Source organism: Vombatus ursinus, unplaced genomic scaffold (genome assembly GCF_900497805.2).
Source record: "Vombatus ursinus unplaced genomic scaffold, bare-nosed wombat genome assembly UNPS02014779.1, whole genome shotgun sequence".
Lineage (NCBI taxonomy): Eukaryota > Metazoa > Chordata > Mammalia > Diprotodontia > Vombatidae > Vombatus > Vombatus ursinus.
The window spans coordinates 945794-968922 of record NW_020954557.1 but is presented as its reverse complement, the minus strand read 5'-3'; the positions used below and the strand labels follow the sequence as shown (position 1 = coordinate 968922).

At 39.1% G+C, this 23129-nt stretch overlaps 1 protein-coding gene across 2 annotated transcripts in view; it reads left to right on the top strand.

The window, feature by feature from the left end:
* Positions 1–23129, top strand: part of LOC114045951 (protein TANC1-like) — a 265490-nt gene that overhangs the window by 181520 nt on the left and 60841 nt on the right. For both annotated transcript variants that reach the window (XM_027866163.1, XM_027866164.1), the window contains 4 exons: positions 1024–1284; positions 16073–16198; positions 19106–19387; positions 20361–20512. In XM_027866163.1, the coding sequence (XP_027721964.1) occupies positions 1024–1284; positions 16073–16198; positions 19106–19387; positions 20361–20512 (821 nt within the window). The remainder of the gene's footprint in view (positions 1–1023; positions 1285–16072; positions 16199–19105; positions 19388–20360; positions 20513–23129) is intronic.

The window sequence follows — 23129 nt, the reverse complement described above, 5'->3', positions numbered from 1 at the left end:
CCAGAAACCTGAAATGTAAAACATGGCAGAAACTTTTAGAATGCTAGAAATTGCTGGAGAATAATTGAAAGGCAGAACTTATGCCATTGTGCTGCAGTGCATGGTCTGGTGCCTTTATGTTGACTTTCAGTGTACAAAGGAGCATTGGTCCAAAAGGTTTCGAACCAGTGGTGTCATGTTAGAAGCTTTGCAAATGTATATTTCTCCTGTCCTTTAACCACTTCCTTATTGTATCCTTATTCTACTGTCATGATAGTAAAAAAACAAAACAAAACAAAAACAACTTTTAAAATTCAAGCTCTAAGAGAAAAAGTGTAGAGCTTTCTGAAGTTCTAAATTCATAGAATACTTTATATTTCACCTAGTCAACCTTATCTACTCATTATGTGAATATTTTCCATTCCTAATCCCTGAAAAATATCAGCCTGCTGTAGACAGTCCTTCCTAAAAGATCTTGTAAAGTTTATTTGAGCAATGAAATTCCCTACTTGAGACTTTGCTTTTATTAATTGTTTTTGCATGTTGGTGGTTCATTTTATCTTATTCATCCTTCTCTCCCTGCCCCCTCCCAAAAAAAAAAAACCCCAAACCCAACAGATAAACCAACCACCACCACCATAACAAAAATTAGTTTGAATAGAAAATCTCCTGGTTCAGAGGAATTTTATGAGATATATTCCTTTGAGAACAGTTTATGCCTTGTTATAAAGAAGTGGATACATTATCATATCCAAATTATGTAGATCTACCAGTATCTCTCAGATGCTTTCAGACAGCTTTTTTTCTGTTATCTTCTTATCTGACTTCTTTCTTCCCCATGGAGTGATTTATTACTTTATTTTCCCCTGATAAGTAGCATCCTTCTAATTTAACAAAACATATTGTGTGAAATCTACTTTGATAAAATCTGTTTGCACCGGAAAGCTTTCTGTTGATAGTGAAAAGTTCATCGTATGTTTAAATCTCAAAATAGCCACAAGTATGTTAGGCCTCCTTCTAAGTATTTTGGTCTGTCTTGTTCAGCCACAATTACAAGTTCATCCGAGAATGATGACCGGAGTGGCTCCAGTTTGGAATGGAGTAAAGATGGAAGCTTAAGAATTGGAGTCCAGCAAGGAATTCTTCATGATCGGAGGGCAGATAATTGTTCCCCGGTGGCAGAAGAGGAGACAACCGAATCAACAGAGAGTCTGCCCAAAGCAGAAGGATCTGTTGGAGATGGTCCTGTTCCATACACACAGAACTCCAGCTCCCTAATCATGCCACGGCCTAACTCAGTTGCAGGTAAGGTCTTGTCTCCAAAATGAGAGTGTTTTTGTTTTTTGTGAGAGGAGGTGAAGGGTCATGAATACCCTTGACTTTGAAGGTTTTGTGTTTTTGTTTTGTTCGTTGTTGAAGAAGGATGTCATGTCTTAAGGAGAGCCACAGTCAGTGAGCCGGGGTTCTGAATTCAGTTCTGCAGCTTTTGACCTGTATGACCTTTAGAAAGTTGTTTCACCTTTGTGATGAAATGGTCAGCTATCAGTGAGGGAGTTGGATTAGATGTTTGCTAGGATCGCCTTCCAGATTTTGCATTCAGTGGTTTTAAGAGATTATGAGCCAAGAATGTTTCCTTCTTAAATCAACATTTTGTACTTTCAATCTAAACATGATGGACAGTAAGTATAGTCTGAGACTGTGAGCACGTGTGGTGTCGTTGTGTATAGCGGAAAGAGTAATAGAGGACACAAGTTCAAATCCCACTTTGTAACCCTGGGCAAATCCATTAACTTCTCTGGGCCTCTGTTTCTTCACCTGTAAAATAAGGGACCCTTGAGGTTCCTTCCAGCTCTAGATTGATGAGCCCATAATTGATAATAAATGAAACCATTTTCTTGAGTTTTTACCATCCTTTGGTTTAGGTAACCTCATGAAAGGAAATTAAGTGTTATTAACAGTTGTGTTAAATCTGTTGTTTTCAGCCAAAGAGAGTCACACTGTCATAGATGGTATAAACTCAAAGGGGTTTTTTGATTATCCAGTCTAACCTTCTAGTTTTCTATGTGAGGTAACAGAGGCCTAGACGGGGGACATGCTTTATCTAAGGCCACACAGCTGACAAGTGAGAGAGGCAGGGCCTAAATGAAATCTTCACGTTGTCTCTTCATAATCAGAGCACATTTCATGGATGAGCTTAGATTTCTAGGTAATGCAACTTCAGTCAACATCAAAATTGAAAACTCAACTCATTAGAAATGAAAAACTTTGTAACTGAAACATATAACTTAGACCTTTCTTTAAACAGATGTGTTGACAAGAGGATAGTAGCTTGAATTAGGTAGAAGTGTAAGTAATAAAGATTGTCGTGAGCTATTAATGTTCTCCAGCTAGAGGGTGAAAGAAGTAAAGAGATATGATTGTATGTTTTAGTATTGGAGAACTACACTAAAAGAAAACTACATCTTGGCCATTATTTATAGCTTATTCTGGTGAATTTCTACATTTTGTGCTCTTAGGTAGTGTGTTAATAAAGGGATCTGCTTAAGTTTTATTTTTTCTTTGTAGTTGATATTTTTCTTCAAATAGCTGTAAGACGAAGGGAGATTTAGTAGATGAGATGCTGGGTTTGGAGTCAGGAAGACTTGTTTAAAGTCTTGTCTCTGACACAGCAGCTATGGGACCATGAGCAAGTCACTTAACTAACTTCTCAGGACACTGTAAGACCATAGATTACAAAGTAGTTGACGCTCTGTAAATGTGGAAGATTTTTCTTTAAGTTTTATTGATGCCTTTTCCTTTTATGCCATGTTAATTTGCAGATACATCCCACCTTGAGAGAGCCTCCTTCCCTTGTAACAAATATTTTTTTTTTGAAGTTCAGAAAAACTAACCAACATTGACTTTGCTTGACAGCATGCGCAGCACTCCCACCCCTCACGTCTTGAGGGAGATTCATCAGTTCATTCCTTCTGCTGCCAAACTTGTTCGTCGTATTACACCACATTCAGTTTTGTTCTCTTGTTCTTTCTGTTTACACTGGAGTAGTCTTTGTGTATGTTGTTTTTCTGGTTCTGCTTACTTCATGAGGTATCATTTCATGTAAGCTTTCCCATGAATTCTAGAAGGAGTTTTTGTACCAAAAAACCCCTGAACGACTATGAAATGTGATACTTCACCATAGGATTTAATGGTATTGGTCAGAGCGGGGTGGCATAGGAAAGAGAGAACCAATTGTAGAGTTAGGAGGGCCTGGGTTCAAGTCCCACTTCTGACACATAGGGGCTGTGTGATCCTGGGCAAGTCACTTAAACGGTTAGTATCCCAGGAAACTGTCTTAAAACTGCAGGTTACAGAGCATCTGATAAGCCACATTGGTAGAAGGGGTTTATTCACTAGGAGTTCTCTACTCCAAAGAAATTATAGGTCAGGGATAACAATAATAAAAAATAAAAAACAACAACAATAAACCTTTAGTATTTTTTTTTTTTTAGTGAGGCAATCTGGGTTGTGACTTGCCCAAGGTCACACAGCTGGTATGTATCAAGTGTTTGGTCTGAGGTCGGATTTGAACTCCGGTCCTCCTGACTTAAGGGCCAGTGCTCTATTCACTGCGCCACCTAGCTGCCCCTAAACCTTTAGTATTGATCCATATTTCGTAGTGGTAGCTTTGTTCTGTGGTAAATATTTGGTGTCATCATGGTGGTGGTGGTGGTAGTGGTGGGGTGTGTGTGTCTGTATGTCTATAAGTGGTGGTGGTATGTTGTATGTTCTAACTCTCTAGTAACAGATAAATAGCCATAATGGAAGAATCTCCAAAATGCCTTCTTTAATTCACTTCCAGTGGGCAGACAATGGCTGTATTCCAGAAAAGATTCTCATCTTATCACAAGTTAGTAGTGCTAGGGAAAAATGCTGGTGAGCATAATGAGTACTGAGTCATGATTATTCCGTGGTGCTTTCATTTTTTTCCCCATTAACTCTGGTTTTCAGACACTTTTTACCTGTTTCTATTGATTGACTGGTTCGTTTGTGTTAGTGTAGAATTTCATCTCTCTGTTAAATCCAGCAGAAGGCAAAGTTATGTTCAACTTAAGCTGTTTTTAAAACTGGAAATCTGTTAGGACATTAATTTTGAGACGGGAAAAAAAAAGCCCTATTTGGGGGCTGTTTTCTGCTTGGTGTTTTCCTCTCGGTCCCCTGCCATCTGAATCGACAATGCATGTGAGCCAAGATTTTCTAGTACACTGCTGTGATTATAGAGCTTAGCTTCCCAGTTTTTCGCTATGCTTGTTCATTAGCCTCATCACATTCGCTCTTGAGTTAGACCTCCTGTGGCATGAAGACTAAGCCAGGGACTAAGCAGGGGCAAATTAGCCTAATGGATTTGTTCATTTTTTCCTAGTTTATATCACTGAAAAACTAAAAACATATCTTGAGTTGCGAAGAGTGGGAAACGAGTACTATAATTTTCTGTGTTTATTAATGGGTTGGAAGTATAATGCAATGTTGTGTATCTATGGTAAACTAAACGTTGGGTAATAAGGAGCCATGGGACCTGCTGGGTATCATATTGAGAGAGTAAGTTAGTTATAGACTATAACATGACATCAGCAACTTAATGGCATGTGTCCCAAAGTTGGAACTGGTCCTCAGGAGGAGTGATTTAGTGGAAAGGGCAGTAGACTGAGAGTTGGAAAATTTAGTCCTGAGGTTGCATTGCTGCTTTTTACAGGTGACTGTAAATTTCCTACCCTTTCTGGACCTCTGTTCCCTGATTTGTTTAAAATAATAAAGGGAAAGGTTATAGAGTTGGACTAGTTGATCCTCAGGGCAGCTGGGTGGTACAGTGGATGGAGCGCTGGACCTGGGCTCAGGAAGACTCATCTTCTTGAGTTCAAATCCAGCCTCAGACACTTATAAGATGTGTGACCCTGGGCAAGGCCCTTAACCCTGTTTGCCTCAGTTCCCTCATCTGTAAAAATGAGCTGGAGAGGGAAATGGCAAACCACTCTAGTATCTTTGCCAGGAAGACCTCAAATGGGGTCATAAAGAGTCAGACACAACTGAAACAGCTGAACAACAGCAACAACAGAGTTGATCCTCGTTACCTTTTTGGGCTCTATGATTTTACGATTCCTCTAGCTATACCACAGCCATGGGTAAAACTACCAAGTGAGTGAAGATTGACTCAGGGGTGGGGAACCTGCGGCCTCAAGGCCACATGGGGCCCTCTAGGTCTTCATGTGCGGCCTTTTGACTGAAACAAACTTCACAGAACAAATCCCCTTAATAAAAGGATTTGTTCTGTAAAACTTGGACTCAGTCAAAAGCCTGTACCCAAAGACCTAGAAGGCCACATGTTCCCCACCCCTGGTTCTAGTGTCTTCCTTGCTTGCTTTTTGTATCCATCTCTCTGCTCACCATCCAAAGATGGCTCCTTGTTCCCTCTTGCTACCCACTCTGTCCAAAGCTCCACACTGGTGGCCCAGTCAGGCATACCTTGCCAAGAAGTGCCCTGTTATCTGAAGAGACTTTCCATCGTCCCCCCCAGTCCAAACTTCTCTTCCTTCCATGGCCCTTGTTCTTAGTTGGGTGTTTGTGGGAAAGCAAACTCTTGGGTCCTGGTTCGAAGGCTAGTGTGTGATTGACTGACAGAGAGGCACTTCAGATTCAGTATGTCTAAAGCTGTCATCATTTCCCGCCTTCAAATGAGTTCTGCTTCCTGACTTGTGGGGCCCAAATGCAGCTGTTCTTTCTCTCCCATGATAGAAACTTGGAAGTCATTTTGCAGTTTAGTTCAGTAAGGAGCACATGCCCTGGGGATGTGAAGATAAAAAACCAATAAGCTCTCCCAAAGATTGTACATCTTCTTTTTCTTCCATTTCCAATCAGTTGCCATGTCCTTTTGCACATCTTTCCAGGATTTCTCAGCTTCACTTCCTCCTTTCCATTCCCATGGCCATTGCCCTAATTCAAGCCCTCATTACCTCTTGCCTGGACTGTGGCAATAGTCTCCTAACAGGTCTTTCCACCTCTGGTTTCTTTCTGTTTTATTCCTTTCTAAAACCTGCTGCCAAGTGACGTTCCCTAGTGCATGGGTCTTTTTACATCACTTTTCTGCCCCACTCACTCATTCCCATTAGAGAAAATCTATTCTCCTTAGCTTGGTGTCCAAGGCATGGACTCTTGCTACTATTTACCTTCCTTCCCAGACTTATGTCGTAACTTCACATTTTCTTTGCTCCGGCCCAACTGCAGTTACTTGCTAACTCACATACGGTTTTTGTCTGTGCTGTTCCTCATACCTAAGATGTCTCCTCTTCATTTCTACCTTTTGAAAGACCTAGTTCAAATGCCAATCTCCTTTGATACCTTTACCTCAAACCGTGGTATACATTTCCTTTGGAAAGGAGGAGAAAGATAGGAGTCAGGAGAGACGTGGGTTCTAATTCCAGCTCTTACATTTACTATTTGTATTTCCCCAAATAAGTCACTTCACTTTTCTGAATTTGTTTGCCCATCTATGAAATGGGGATAATAATACTTGTACAGTGTCACTGTGATGAAAGCCCTTTGTAAATATTAAGATACTGTCTGGATGTGAGTTGTTTATTTCTTTCCCAAGTAATCTTACTCTTCTCTTACATTTTTGTATTCTAATTTATGTTCATCTATATGTTTTATCATCCCTACTAATTCACAAGTTCCTTGAGTGCAAATACCATGTTTTATTTATCATTCTGTTTTTCCCAATGCCTGGCACAATACATTGGACATAATAGATGCTTAATTGTTTAATGAATGGACCTCTCTCCCCCAGGATTCTTTGCATTTTGAGATTAACCCAAGTGACTATCTAATCTGTGTGATATTTTGTATTGAGGAGTGCTTCCTGATCTTGATACTAATCCCTCCCCTCATCCTCCATTCCAGGCTGTCATTTTTCTTCCTCTCCCCAGCCCTTCTCCTCTCCCCCACCCTGTACCAAAAAAACAGAGCAACTAGGCATCCCCTTCTGAACAGCCACCTATCGTTGCTATAGTATGATATTACAGGTTAAATCTTGTTATAGTAATAAAGTTATTTGGACATTACAGCAGTGTCTAAATTGGTTCAGTTTACTATAAAGCATCTTGAATAGGAATAACAGGGTTTAAGTTAGGATTTTCATTTAATAAAGACTTTTGTTCTAAAAGTATTTGGTGTAACAGGAGAACCGTGTTTGAATTTGGTTATGTGCAATGTTCTATGAGATTATTACACACACACACACACACACATACACCCCTTTTATTTTTATGTAGATTTTATTACATCACATGTTATTATATGATTAATATAAAAATCTACATCACATGTTATTATATGATTAATATATCTATTTATCATATCATTTTTATATCCCAGAACTTAGCAAAGTAGTAGGTGCCTAATAAATGTTTACTGACTGATTTTCAAAGTGTCAGCCTCTTGTATATATTATAGATATCCTGAGGCCCCAGGGCACCCCCCCAATATTTCAGAATCTTGCATAATGGGATTCTATTATATTTGACCATTTTTTTTGTCTTGAAATATTCTTAAGTGAGTCACAGGAGACTGAATTTAATTGTCCAGGAAACCCACAAACTCAAATAATTACCATCCAATTTTCTTGAAACTGGAACTAGTAATTGTAGTGGAGACTATTGGCATTTGCCTTTGATGGTAGGGTTCATCCACTCACTACTTAGGGTTTCAGCAGATGTTTCAGTTTGCTTGGATCTGCTGAAGTCCCTTTTCTTCTCTCAGTGTAACTCTTTCCTAAGCCTTCTGGAAGGTGGGACTTGCATCCAGATATTGTGAGAAACATTGAGTGCCGAAAAGATGCAAAAAAGGTCATTGCCTAGAAGAGTTATCAATGGATTGATTACAGTCAGAAGCCACAGCTTTTATCTGTATTGTGTGATCTTCCCCTTCCTTGAACAGTGTTTAGCATACTGTGGCGATCTAGTTAATATTAAATAATTAAAGAGTCTAAATTTCTGACAGACCAGTGAGTAAGTGACTTTGAGGAACAAAATGCTATCCCCTCTCTCCCAGTTCCAGCTTTACACAGTGTTCAGCTGTATTTTCCTTAAAGTGCTCACCTGGCTGCATGATGTCATTGGTTGAATGGGACACACTTAGGAGACCTAATGTAACTTAATGTCTCTGGCCTCCATTTCCTTCTCTGTAAAACAGAAGGATTGGGCTAGATTGAGGGAGGAGTGTCTTAATTTTTTTTGTATCATGACCTGTTTGGCAGTCTGGCAAGCCTATGGACCCTTTCTCAGAATGTTTCACAATTGAAGGAAATACTAAATTTCAGTTAGAGGTTAGTGAAAATAAAGAAGTATTTTTTTTCCCATCAAAGCTCATGGACTCCCAAAGAAAATCCACAGACCCCAAGTTACCTCCTTGGCTAGGTGATCTCTAAGGCCCCCAGCACTGCATTTATGACTCTGTAATCTTTCACTTCTCTTCAGACAGTTTTCTAAACAACTATGCAAGCCTCTTAAAAAGCTGAGCTAGCAAGAAGCTGCTGGCTCCAGTAATACAACATTTGAGTAATACTGCATTTGGACTGGCTCTGAGTTCCTTTGGATTGGAGAATCAAATAGGGCCGGAGAGAAGGTTTTCTCATTTGCTACTTTGAGGCTAGAGGAGTGAGTCAGTTTCTAAAAATAGTGACTATAAAAGGTATTCAGAGTGCAAATTCCTTTCTTCTCAAGTATCTGTACCTGATGGTGTCCTTGTTTATGCTGATGACTCTACCAACACTCTTTCCTGTCTGCTCAATTACCAACACCATCATAGTTTTCCCCATTGGACTGTAAGATCCTTGAGAACAGGGCCTGTTTTTGCTTTTTTTCCCCTCCTTTTTCTCCCCTCCTTTTTCTCCCCTCCCCTCTCCCTCTCCCTCTCCCTCTCCTTTTCCCTTTCCTCTTCTCTTTTATCCTTTGTACCTAGCAGAGTGCCTAACACAAAGTAGGAGTTTAATGAATGCTTGTGGACTTGAGTTCCTGGCTTCTTTCAAGGGTCAGCTTAAACCCCACCTTCTTGGGGAGGTTTTGCCTGGTCCCCTCAATGGCTAGAGTCTTCCCTTTGAGATTTCTTCTCCTTTACAATGTATATATCTTAATACATCTAGTTATGTATATGTTGTCTGCTGCATTAGGATGTGAACATGTTAAGCACAGAGACTATGGGTTTTTTTTTTTCTCCCTTTTCTTTGTATTCCTAGAGCTTAAGCACAGTGCCTGGCATGTAGGAAATGTTGAATAAATGCTTATTGGCCCGTGATTATGTTATTCTTGACAATAAATAACATCTAACATATAGCACTTAAAGGTTTGCAAATCACTTTCCATATATTATCTAATAGGATCCTCATAGTAATGCTGTGAGGTAGGGAATATGAGAATTATCATCTTTATTTTATAGAAATTGAGGCTGAGAGAGGTTTAACACAGAATTTCACTGTCAAAGAGACTTCAGTTCAGCCCTCCTATGAAGACAAATCATCCCCATGGTTCCCCCAACAGTGGTCATCTAGCCTTTCCCTAAAGATCACTCAGGAAAGTATAATCGGCAACTATTTATTGTAGCCCATTTCTCTTTTGGAATATTTTCATAGTGTAAATTCCCATTACTCCTGGTTCTTCCCTCCCTCCTCAACACTGTAATCATTTTTCTCATTAGTGTATAAGCCCCTTGAGAGCAAGGACTGTCTCTGCCTTGTATCTCTAGGCTTAGCACAGTGCCTGGCCCATAGCAGGGACTTAATAAATGCTTGTTGAAGTAGAAGAGTCATCTTCACATGACAGCCCTTCAGATATCTGAAAACCAGTGGGTTTCTCTGCCCTTGGTCTTTTTTTCTCTGGCTCTGTACATCCCTTTCTCCTCAAATGATTCTCCTGGCCCCTAGCCCAATGAACTACATAAGTAAGTAGGAGCTTAATACATATTTGCTGAATGAATGGGTAACTGGTGTGGTGGTTTCTGAATAGTTGAACTTTCATCATTTCTTACAATTGTGGACCTCCTGATTAGCGGTCTCAGAAAGGGGTATAGGAATTATTCTTTCTACCTAGTATGTTGTAGAGTAAAGTCTTGAATCTAAACCTTCTGACTTCCAAGTCAGGTGTTCTTTTCAGGACATTTCAGATCTCCTTTTACAAGTGGGGATTATTTAATTGTCATATTCTTTATAGTCTCATTTTAAATCCTTCTACTAATACCAGAAAATTTAAAGATGAATGTTACATTATTCCTTGGAATAAAAAGGTTTCAGGGGTAAGTGAAAAAGAGAAAGAAGAGTTCAGAAGTATTTCTGGTCTCCTGGGTTGAGATGAAGCATTTTAAATTTCTGGCAAGTTAGCAGAGAGGTTAGCATAGCCTTTTGACTACTGCTGCTGCTTCTCACTTCCATCCGTAACTCTTCCCTGTTGATACAAGCCTATATAGTGTATTAAGAGCTGGGCGCTGGTTGTAATGAGAGTGCATTAGTTCAGACAGGCATTTATAGGAAGGAGGAAGAGGAGGATAATTATTCATATTTATATAGCGTTTTAAGATTTACCAACCAGTTATTCAGCACAATCTTGTGAGGTAGATTAGAAGAGGGGCACCTGAAAATATTTAAAATTTGCTTTGTTGTAGAGATTTGGGGTGAGCTGTATGAAGCTCTTTATCCACTATGGCTGAAGGGAGAAAATGTAGCTTTAGAACAGCACCATAGGGGCAGCTAGGTGATGCAGTGGATAGAGCACTAGCCCTGGAGTCAGGAGGACCTGAATTCAAATCTGGCCTCAGACATATAACACTTACTAGCTGTGTGACACTGGGCAAGTCACTTAACCTCAATTGCCTTGCCAAAAAACAAACGAAACAACACCGTAGTTATTGCATAAGTAGGGTCTCATTTCAGTGTAGGCAAATGTGTTTAGGTAGTATGTGTATACACACACATACACACACACACACATACATACATACACACATATGTATGTATTTGTATATCATATATACACATGTGTGTATGTATACAGAACAAATGTTATATAATACATATGTGTAATATAACACAGTATGCATGTACAGGGTGGTGGGGAGGTATGTGTGAATATAGCCCTTACTCTGTATCAGGTACTATGCTAAGTGTTTTAAAAACATTATCTCATTTGATTATTAAAGCAGTCTTGTAAAATAGTTATTATCCCCATCTGAGTAAACTGAAACAAACAGAGGTGAAGTGACTTGCTCAGGATCACACAGTTAGTACGTGTTTGAGGCTGAATTTGAACTCAGGTCTTCTTGACTCCAGGTCTAAAGTAGCTGCTTCTTATGTAGATTATACCATATTCACACACATACACATATGGGGGGGAAAATGTTGTATTTTAGAATCAGAAGACCTGGGTTAGCGTCCTGACTCTTCTAATTATTAGCCAGGTGATCATGTGAAGGCCTTAATTGTCTCATCTTTTAAGTCAGGATAACAAATGCTTGTTCAGTCTGCCTTAACAGGGCTACTGTGAAGATTAAATGAGGAAATATGTGTAAAGTGCATTGTAATCACAAAATGCCATATGTATTTAAGCATGCGTACAAATGAGAGGCATCCTGGTGTAGTGGAAAGAGAGGGTCAGGGTTTGGTTCTAGTCCTGCCTTGGACCCATGCTGCCTGTATGAACCCAGGCAAGTCCTTAAACCTCTCCGTTGCCCCCAAGCTACTTTCTAACAAAATATGTTGCAGAAGAGGTACCAGCATGTTGTAGTAGTTGGAGTTTGCTCACTGGTTTATCTTTACACTCTCCAAAGCACAGTCCAGGGCCCCCTGCTTTAACTGGTGAAGGGAGAGCTGGAGATGAGGAGACCGGTTCACAATTCATTACAATAGCTGAATAAAGAGGTGATGAGAAGCTGGGCTAGGGTGGTGATTGTGTAAGTGGAGAGGAGGTGGCAAAGGCAAAAATGGGGGATTAGGAAGATGGCGTTGATGGCACTTGGCAACAGGTTAGATGTGAGGGGAGGGGTTGCATCAGAGATGACTTTTTTTTGGTCTGAAACAATGTCATTCCTGATTCTCACTCACCTTATGTATCCTGTCTGATGCTGAATCTTGTCAATTCTTGTGAATTCTTCTGAATCTTGTCAACATCTCTCATATGTATCACTTTGTCTCCCCTCACACAGCTACTATCTTAGTTTAGGGCCCTTCTCCTCCCTCCCCTCAGTTTTTATCATTGTTATTTTTCCTCCAGTGTTCTTTCTTTTTGTTTTTGTTTTTTAAATGTAAATAGTATTTTATTTTTTCCAATTACATGTAAAGACAAATTTCAGCATTCCCTTTTTTATAAGATTTTGAGTTCCAAATTTTTCTCCCTCCCTCCTTTCCCTCCCCCCTCCACAAGATAGCAAGCAATCTGATACAGGTTATACATGCGTCCCCTCGGTTTTTGCAAGAGCTTTCTAACTGGTTTCTCTGCCTCATCTCTCCTCACTTCAATCCATGGTGTACCACTGTGAGGTGAAATATTCCTAATGCATAGCTCTGCTTAGGTCACAGAAACAGCAATACATATATAGAATTTCTAAACAAGTTCTCTTAACCATATCTAAAAGCTCCTTTTCCATCTTATAATAATAGTAGCCTACTTTTGGGGAAGGGGGCAGGCCCTGATATTTCATTGGTCAGAAAACTCCTATTGTGGAGACACCTTCTGCCAAGACTGTTAACTTACTGTCTGTGTAACCTTGGTAGGAGAATGATGGTGCCATTAACAGAAATAGGGAAGTCAGGAAGAGGAGCGGCTTTAAGGGGAAAGTAATGAAATCCATTTTAAATAATGTTCAGCTTGAGGTGCTGGCAGAACATTTACATGGAGATATTTGATAGGTAGTTAAAATTCAGGTTTAGCATTGACGATCCAGTTCGAGGGTTATCCTCATAGAGGTGATAGTTGCAGGAGCAGATGAGGCCGTCTCTTCTGCCTCTGGCCACCTTTCTTTTCTGCCTCCCCCGGAATGTCCTTGGCCCCTGGTCCTTAGACTCTGATGGCTGGTAAACTTTTGTCTTATATTCCTTGGCTCAAGCCTTCTTGGTTCTTCCCTTTCTGTCTCCTCACTGTGTCACTATGGATGTCTTTTCTGAGATGCCACTTCCCACCCCTTTATGTATTTTCTTGACCCATTAGACCGTAAGCTCCTTGAGGTCAGGGACTTTCTTGGTGGCTTGTATTGGTATCCTCAGTGCTTAGCACAGTGCCTGGCATATAGCAAATGCTTAATAAATGTTCTTTTTGTGGCCTTGTCTCTCTATCTGTCTTTCTCTATCTACCCATCTTCCCACTTCTTAGAAAGCCACATGGAAAAGGGTATGAAGCCTTAGGACAAGATGCTTGGGAAATACCCATATTGATGAGATGAAAGAGAAGGAATAGCTGGAAAACAAGGAGAGCAAGGAAAGAACTAAAAGGAATAGAAAAGGATCCATACAAAAGGCATTGTCCACCCTGTCAGATGCTACAAAGGGGTTATGGATGATGAGGATTTAGAAGAGGACGCTGGGTTTGGTGACTGATAGGTCACTGACAACCTTCTGAGAGTCCTTTCTGTAGAGTAGTGGTATGGAAGCTAGATCACTAGAGACTAAAATGAGCCTCGAGAGATGAGGGAATGGAGGTCACTAGTAGAATGGCCTCCATTTAAAAAAAAATAATTCGACAGAAAAAAAGGAGAGAGGTTTTGTTTTTTAAATTGTCAAAAGACTTTTGAATGTTTCAAAGCAGAGGGCAGTGGAATTATTGTAGAGGGAAAGACTGCAGCAAAGGCTTTCTAAGAAGTGGGAGAAGTACTGTCAGGATCAGTCTTGGCCAGAAGGATGGCTTCCTCTTCTTCAGAAACAGAAGGGAAGGGAAAAAGAATGGGTATAGACAGCCAGCTTTTGAGGAAGAACTCCCTGATCCCTGTGGTTGTTAGGGTCTTCCCACCATGCTAGGGTTTGTAAGATGTCAGGATCCTATAGTTTAGAGCTGAAGAAATCTGAGAGACCCCCATCTAGTCCAACTCACTCTTTTTTACGTAATGAGGAAATTGAGTCCTAGAGAAGTTAACTGACTTGCCCAAGGTCACACAGGTAATAAATATCAGACCTGGGATTCATAGCCAGGCCCTGATTCAGCATTCTTGTTGCTTTTCCACATTGCCTCTTTATGTTTCATCTCTCATTACTCTGAATATATAGCTTCTGCATATGACAATGGCAACGTTTTTGTTCTTGTTTCTAAAATAAAGCATTTTGAGGATACTCTTAAATTTTCTTTTTTTCTCTTTTTTTGCTCAAACAACTCAGTAGCTCCTACCACGAACAATGCTATGGTTTTTAAAAGAGCACTGAAGTCAGAAATGTACAGTAGGACAAAGTCAATTCCTGTTGCCTTCATGAGTCTGAGGTGGTTAACCACAGGCTCCCAGAAGAATGGATTCTCGTGGTGTGGGGAAAGTGATTAGTGAAAATTTATGCTTACCATATGGAGAATAACACAAGGGAAATGTGAGCCTGGATAACAGGGAAATGAGAACAAGGAGTGATGCCATCCAAGGGCAAATGAGGTAATTGAGGCCTTCTGTCATGGCCTGTATTTTTTTTTTTTAAAGGAAAATGTAGTGTCAAGGTCAGTGGCTAGAGTGTTTCCCCCTCATCAGCGAGCTCTGCTGGTGATTGTGAGTAATCTGTAGAAGCCCACGTCCTTGGGATTTTCATCCTTGCACACTGCATGCTGGCATTGTGGCGTCTTCGCTAGAGTCAGAATTTGCCTAGCCAGTAATTTGCCATGGCAGAGTGAGATATACCCTTGAAGATAGCAGTAACATGTGCTCATTATATCAGTTTGATAGAAATCCATTTGTTTAAGGCCACTAACACTTTTTATTGTGGTTGAGGAAACCCATAAGCCCAATTATGTTAATTTTATTTTTATTTCTTTCACTCTGGTATAGGATTTGTAAATAAATCACTCAGATTTTAAAAACAAAAACTTTTACTGTATGTTTCCCAGTTTCCATGAAAATTAACCATTTCTTTGTGTTGGGTATATTGGGTATGTACATGAGTGTATATTTAAATCAGACTCTGAGTGGAATACAGGTATTCGGTCTCTCTTCATATAGGTCTGTATTTATTGGTGATCTTGTTTTTGTTCTTTTGGTTTTGTTTTTTTTTTTTGGCCTTATTTTGGTACCCCAGTATTTAGCACATATGCTTGTTACTTTACTCATTGATCTATTAAATATTAAATGTGACAGATATTGTTTTCAGAAAAAATTTTTTAAAGATTTTATAAGATGTAGAGAAGAAAGCAGAAGGAAGTTCAGAAAGAAACAAGCAGGAGAGCTTTAAAAACTAAAATTTGAACTTACTATATACTTAAAAAGAAAAGCAAGCTGTATTATAATATAGAGATCTGCAGTTTTATGTACAGTCCTCTTTTTCTATTTTACTATGTGTGTAGAAATATCCATTTTATTTGGTGTTAGGTTCAGAATAAGAATATATTGTAAAAATAAAAGGAAGAGCTAGGGGGAGGGATAGGTATTGAGAAATAACAATGATGTAAAAATGGCATCAATAAAAATGAAACTTTTTTTTGAATTGTAAAAGCTTAGAGTGTTACAGATATGTTGACTTTTAAAAAAGACTCTATGGGACCCCCTCTCACTAAGGAGGCTGATTATTAGCATTATGGATGCCTTGAAATTTTAAGCTACTTGTCTGATTTCAAGATTGGGTTTCCTACCAACTGCAGTTAGACTCACTAGGGTAAACAGGAAGTCTAGATGCCTTGCCTGTGTGTTTTTTTCTTGAGTGTCAAACTTTTATTGAGTAATAAATAATTGCCAGGCTAGTCATAAAAAAAAATAGTGTGAGCTTTTGTCTTTTTTCTTACCACTTAAGAACAACCTTGGCTAACCACATTCAATTGCACCCAATATAAGGTTGGGGGAGATTTTTTTTTTATGTTATTGTAACATGTTTTTAAAGAGAATGCATTTAATTTCAATAATATAGCAACAAGCTCAACCAAGTTGGAAGATTTGAGCTACTTAGATGGACAGAGGAATGCTCCCCTTCGAACCTCAATCAGATTGCCTTGGCACAATACTGCAGGAGGTCGAGCACAGCAAGAAATTAAAGGTATTTTGCCTTGAATGTCTCTCTTGTAATGGACATGACTCATTTGCTCCACACATTTATTGAACACTTGTGTAATTGTCAGCGTTTAATTAACAAACTTTTTTAAAATGTGGCTTAGGGTGTATGTGTTTAAATTAGTAAAAGTGTAGGGGAAGGCCATTGGAACTCTTAGGGTGTATGTGTTTAAATTAGTACAAGTGTAGGGGAAGGCCATTGGAACTGAAGGATTTTGAAGTGTCACATGCTGTTATGGAGTTGAAAAATAAACATTCTGCAGTGATGCACTGTGAATTATGGGAGTGACACATGATCACTTCAGATTTAAAAAAATACCCACAACTACGAATTTTTTTTCTACCAGCACAATGTATGGAGTTTACTTTGGTTGCATGAGTTTGCCTTGGCCACCTATCGATGTATTTGTTTTAGTACATCCAACCAGTAACTCGGAATTGTGGATGTCAATAGCTTTACCTAATAGGGCATTAGGTATTTTAGCCAACAAAGATGAAGCAGTTTCGTTGCCATCTTTGCCCAGGGGAAAACATTGCTTACTATTTACTTACTCGTGGTGGTTGTAAAAGACACTCATTAAATGCAGTTTCAGGGTAAACCAAACTATCCATGGTGTAGCCATTTGTATAATAATCACTAATCCTTGTGGGTGGTTGTATGTCTCCCCTCATCCACCCCCCCCCTTCTGAGTGACTCAAAATCTTGGGTTTGAAGGACTAAAGGAAAATCAGCTTAGAAATTTTGTAGACTCCACATGCTATATTTTTCCCTCTACCAAAATAGACATATAGGTAGCTAAAGAATCTTTAAAGTTATTATATTACTCTAGTTCAGAGGTGGGGAACCTGAGGCCTTGAGGCCAGGTGTGGCCCTTTAGGTCCTCAAGGGTGGCTCTTTGACTGAATCCAAACTTAACAGAACAAGTCCTTTTAGCTTGTGGTATATAATTGCTGAGGGTCCAAGCCCTAGTGGCTGTTCTATCCCTCCTTAGAAAGGAGTCACTTAGATTCTTGTAAAGATTTTTATAACAATAGTCCTTGATGATGAACTGTTTACCATCATCAGATAAATTGTCATTCCCCTCACACCTTTAAAAAATACCTTTAGTAAAGCCTGCTGGGTTGCCCCAGAAAATTTATAAATCACTTAAGTTGAACCTTGGTTCTATTGAAAGGAAAGATCAGTTCATCTTGACTATAAGAATGATGTATTCTTAAATTTGAAACATAGACTAATATTTAAGATCTGTGGAGATCTGAGTTTGAAAAAAATTTGGTTTTAAAGAATTTTTTTTTCTTGACAATGTTTTTAAAATCATTTTTTCCTTCACATATATTTTCCTTATTCTAAATATTGACCTCTTAATAGCCCCAATAGAATAGTAAGCTTGAGGGTAAGGATTGTTAAAATGTGTTTGCTGTCCTCAGTGCTTTGCACTGGGCCAGATACTTGGTAGAGGCTTAAATGCCCCTTGTTGATGGGTTAGTTCTCAACCCATTCATTTAAAAGAGTCCTCTGGGTGACTGTTGTTGTCATTTGTTGTTGTTGTTATTGTTGTTTTATTGAAACAGCCACACAACACTTTTTTGGTGGTCAGGCTTCCAATCTACAAATGTTTAATAAGGGCCCAGTGTATGCAAGAGCTCTGTAAGAGATGCTCAAAATGATCCAAAGGTAAGTAGGGATTGCTGGAGGAGCCTGAGAAGTAGCTTTTCAGAAAGTCCAAGCAACTTTTTTTTTCTCCAGAAGAGGTGGAGAACCGCTCTTAGGCTTCCAACCATACTTAATGTTTTGTGAAATAATATTATTGGATTAATTAGTTTATCATGTTTTTGTTTGTTTTTGTTTTTGTTTTGTTTTGGGTTTTTTTGGCTAGAAGGTTAGAAGGGAGTGTAGGGAATCTTGTTGGAGGCATTGAGAGCAGAGAACTGACAGTAAGGGCAGGTAGATCTAGCCACCTCAACTCTCCTTCAGGGCATCTCCGTGTAATAGTAGGAAGCGATGATTAATCTTTATGGTGATAACACTGAGCCATTAAGAAAAGGTTAACATTTTTTTGTGTATAAATTGGGAAGCATTCAGTAAATTTCAGAAAGATTTCTTTTCAAAATAGTTTAAAATTTGTTTTGAATATTTTCAGAGTGACTCAACACTTCACAAGCGTTTTAGATCTTAAATGTCTTCACCCTGGTGATTCTGATTCAGTTTTGTTAATTTTCTGATACTGCTGGTGGATTAACTATCAATTGAATGCCTTCTTTGTGTTTTGGCTAGAGGCAAGTGTATCACACGTGGCACTGTACATGTCAGGCCCTCAGTTATTAGTTGATTCCTTGATACTGCCAGATAAATTGGACATTATAGTGCATACCTGTAATCCTTGCTATTTGGGGAGGCTGAGGCTAGTGAATTGCTTGAGATTAGGAGTTGTGAGCTGCAATAAATAAGGCTAAATCTGATGCTGGTATATCCATCAAATCTTGTGCCAATATGTGAGTCCTAATGGACCTAATTGAAGGTTGGAAACCGAAGGTCTAAGCTTCTGTGTGGGTCAGTAGTAGGATCATGACTTGAGTGGCTACTGCATTTCCAGCCTGGACGAGATAGGAGACCAGTCTTCCTCTTATCATTCCCTCCTACCCTCCAAAAAAGAGCCAAATAAATGTAGTATTCGTGAACTGAAGTTATTAGGTTGTAGTTAACTTGTGAAATTTTCCTAGGTCTAAATCATTTAAATGTAAGGACCAAGTATCTCTTTTGAATTATTTCATCTTATCCTGAGCAGATACTCGAACTTTAATGCTATATTCAAAAGGATGATCTTTGAAATGATACTGTTAATAGAATTTTAAACCACGGACTTTCCTCTAATTATACTGTTCTTTCTTCTAGCACGGTTTGTCCCTTACAAGCCACAAGACATTTTGTTGAAGCCATTGTTGTTTGAAGTGCCAAGCATAACAACAGACTCTGTGTTCGTTGGAAGAGATTGGCTCTTTCAACTGATAGAAGAAAACTTGAAGAATACAGAGTTGGCAGAAAATAGGGGAGCAGTCGTTGTTGGAAATGTGGGATTTGGGAAGACTGCAATTATTTCTAAGTTGGTGGCACTTAGCTGCCATGGGAGCCGCATGAGACAGATTGCTTCAAACAGTCCCAGTTCATCGTCTAAAAGTATGCTCATCTTTAATTAGTTGCCTAGTTTGTTATGTTATTAATATGAAATGAAATTCAGGATATTGCTGTTGTGGTAAACATAAATTATCAATGTTTCTCAAGTTGTTCCAGCTGCTACATTAAAACAAAAAAATTTAATTGAAGTTTTTGATCATACAGGAAAGCTCTGGTTTAACACTATTTATTACATCAAATGCTTGGATGGAACACGGGGGGAGGAAGTCTGTCCTCTTTGTGTGACATCCCACCCCCCCTGCCCTCCATTTCTTTCTTGGCTCCTTTCCCAGAGCTGCTGTTTTGCTGGACCAGGGAAGGAGGAGTACAAGGGGATGGGTGCTACCGTGGCCGCTGCCCCACTCTCTGAACATAGGCTCCTTCCAGTACTGCTGGGATGGAGGCATCTCCCTTTTGCTGCAGGAACAGCTGCTATGTTAAAGTGGGAAGGACATGGAATTGTGGAGAGAGCCAGTATGGAGAGCCCTTGGGGAGTGAGGTGTTTGGGAGGCCTGGATCATCATTGTTCATTAAATCCAAAGGTTTAGGGTTTCCCAGTTCAATAGACCAATCCAGTGCAGGGGTTCTTAAGGTTCTCAGATCCCCTTGTCATATGTGTTGAAGGTCCCTTATATATTCATCAAGATCATGAGGATTGAATTGGAACCTGGATAAACTGCTTAAATGCACGCCCATATATACGTCCTAATTTAGGATGTGACATTCTTAGCATCTTAAAAGCTTTAGTGATTAGGAAGAACGTAATTTTTTTTAATACCCGTTACTTCTTAAACATAGTAAGCTCATTATATTTAAAATATGATGGAAAAAAGTATCCATTTCTTAGGGAAATAGTAAGAATTAATCAAGGAGTAAATTATCTGATTGAAAAGAACTAGTTTTCCTGTTAATGTTGTTGACGTAGATACTGGGAAATATTTTTAATGGGATCCTGGTTTTATTTGTTCTTCCACAGGTTCTGATCCCTGCCAGGATCTTCCTTTCACCCCATTGTTCTCACCCAGTGCCTCCACAGGTGCTTCCAATGCTGTGAAAGCCCCAAGTTGTCCTGGTACTCCTGAGCATCAGAGACCGGTAGATGGTGCCTTGAGATACCTTGCCTCTAAGGTAATGGGCTTTTGTGTTTGACCGGCTAGATTTGAGACTGAAAGCTAAATAAGCTTGTGAGCCAAGCAAAAGATTGAGTGTTAGAAAGCCACATTTATTTCCACCTCTAGTTCGTGACATCCAGTGAGTAATTTCTCTGAGCTCCAGTTTTTAATTTATAAAATGAGAATTCTTTTACTTACACCACCAAGCCTCCCTGGGTTGTTGTGGGGAAAATGTTTTGTAAACTCGAATGTGCCATGTAAGTTTCTGTTGCCATCATTATCACCATCATCATTAGGATGAGTTTCGTGTTTTCCAAATAGTCTGGAAGAAGAAACATTTTTTTTAAAAAACTTGTTCAGAAAAGCTAAGTTTCAGTAAAGTTGTAATTAAGAAATATAATGAAATGTGTTGACAGCAACAAATGTCTGATGATTTTGATAATAATAGCTGACATTTAAGGTTTGCAAAGCCCTTCACATTTGGTCCTTCCAACAACTCTATGAGGTAGGTCAGTAGACATTTACCTGTATTGATTGGATGTCGGATTAAGGGTCTAAAAGGGGAGTAGAAGTTGCTAATGAGAGTCACTAATATGCCTTTTTTGTGAGCTTAATTTTATATTTAAACTGAACTTTAAAAAAAGTTTAAAGGGTATATGCTTCTGAGAGCCAAATATTTCAGAACTTTTACTTGACTGAGAATTCTTCTGACCAGGGCTTCATTCCCTGAAGACCTTGGCTCTCAGTAACTTTCTATCGGATGTTTGTCAGGATGTTTAAAGGAGACTTGGCTGACTTTTCCTTTCTAAAGTTATGGTCATTATGGTTTTTTTGTGACATTTTTCTTCCGTTTTAACATCTGTCACTGGTACGAGGTTGCCTTTTTATCCCCAGTTCTTGCTCCTGCTCTTGCTTTCTGCTAATTGCTTGGATTTTTCTTAGTGACTTTAGTGGCATGAGGTGATGAAGTTATGCGTCCTCAGAGGTGGTGCAGAGATGGAGAAGAAGCCCGTAGAGGGTGGTGGTCCTGTCCACTTGCCCCCGACTACCATTATCTCAACTGTGCAGCCTATGGCCTGTCTCCTCTACAACTGAAGGTTCTGCTGCTTCTGACCGTGAAGTCCGTGGGTTCGTGCAGGAACACAGTTGTCAGATTGAAAGAGGAGAGGCTGCCCCCAGCACAGGCTGCCTTGGCTACCAAGTGCACCACAGAGAGATGTGTGTTTTACTGCTTGTCTTTTTTCCACTGAAGATAGAACTTGGTGCTGCTGTGTGTGTTGATGACAGATTTGTTGGAAAACAGTACAATAGGAATGATTATAAATTACCCTTGAAAAGAGGATCTCAAACTCATAGTTAGGTACAGTATGTCTTCCTCTACTGTCAGGAGTACTAGGCTTAGAATCCAGAGACCTGAGATGAAACCTGTTTCTGTCTCTAACTGTATTAACCCTGAAAATGTCACTTATCATCTCTGTCACCTGATTTCTTTTACCTTGATAATAGAGATAGTAAGTAATACGTACCCTGCCTACCACATGAGGTTGTTAGGGCCAAGTGAAATAAAAGCACCCCAAACTGTATGCCAGTTGATCTGATAATCTAAGTGAAATGGATGAATATATTTACAAAAATGTAAATTGCCCAGATTAACAGAAGAAGAAATAAAATACTTAACCCTATCTTAGAAAAAGAAATTGAACAAGCCATCAGTGAACTCCCTAAGAAAAATCTCCAGGGCCAGATGGATTTACAAGTGAATTCTACCAAACATTTAAAGAACAGTTAATTCCAATGCTGTATAAACTATTTGGAAAAACAGGTGAAGAAGAAGTCTTACCAAATTCCTTTTATGACACAGATATGGTGCTGATACCCAAACCAGGAACAGCCAAACAGAAAGAAAATTATAGATCAATTTCCATAATGGATATTGATGCAAAATTTTAAATAAAATATTGGCAAAGAGATTACAGCATTTTATCCGAAGGATAATACACTATGACCAGCCCCAAGGGCTGGTTCAATATTAGGAAAACCATCAACATAAATGACCATATCAATAATAAAATTAACAGAAATCATATGATTATATCAATAGGTGCAGAAAAAGCTTTTGACAAAATAGAGCACCCATTCCTATTAAAACCACTAGAGAGCATAGGAATAAATGGAGTCTTCCTTAAAATGGTAAGTAGCATCTATCTAAAATCATCAGCAAGCATTATAAGTAATGGGGACAAGCTAGAAGCATTTCCAATAAGATCGGGGGTGAAACAAGGATGTCCATTATTACCACTGTTTTTCAGTATTGTACTGGAAACATTAGCTTTAGCAATAAGAGGAAAAAAAGCCAGAAATTGAAGGAATTAGAATAGGCAATGAGCAAAGAAAACTCTCACTCTTTGCACATGATATGATAGTATATGTAGAGAATCCTAGAGAATCAACTAAAAAAACTACCTGAGGTAATTAACAACTTTAGTAAAGTTGCAGGATATAAAATAAACCCACATAAATCATCAGCATTTCTATATATTGCTAACAAAGCCCAGCAGCAAGAGATAGAGAAATTTTGTTTAAAATAACCATAGACGATAAAAAATATTTGAGAGTCTACCAGCCAAGACTAA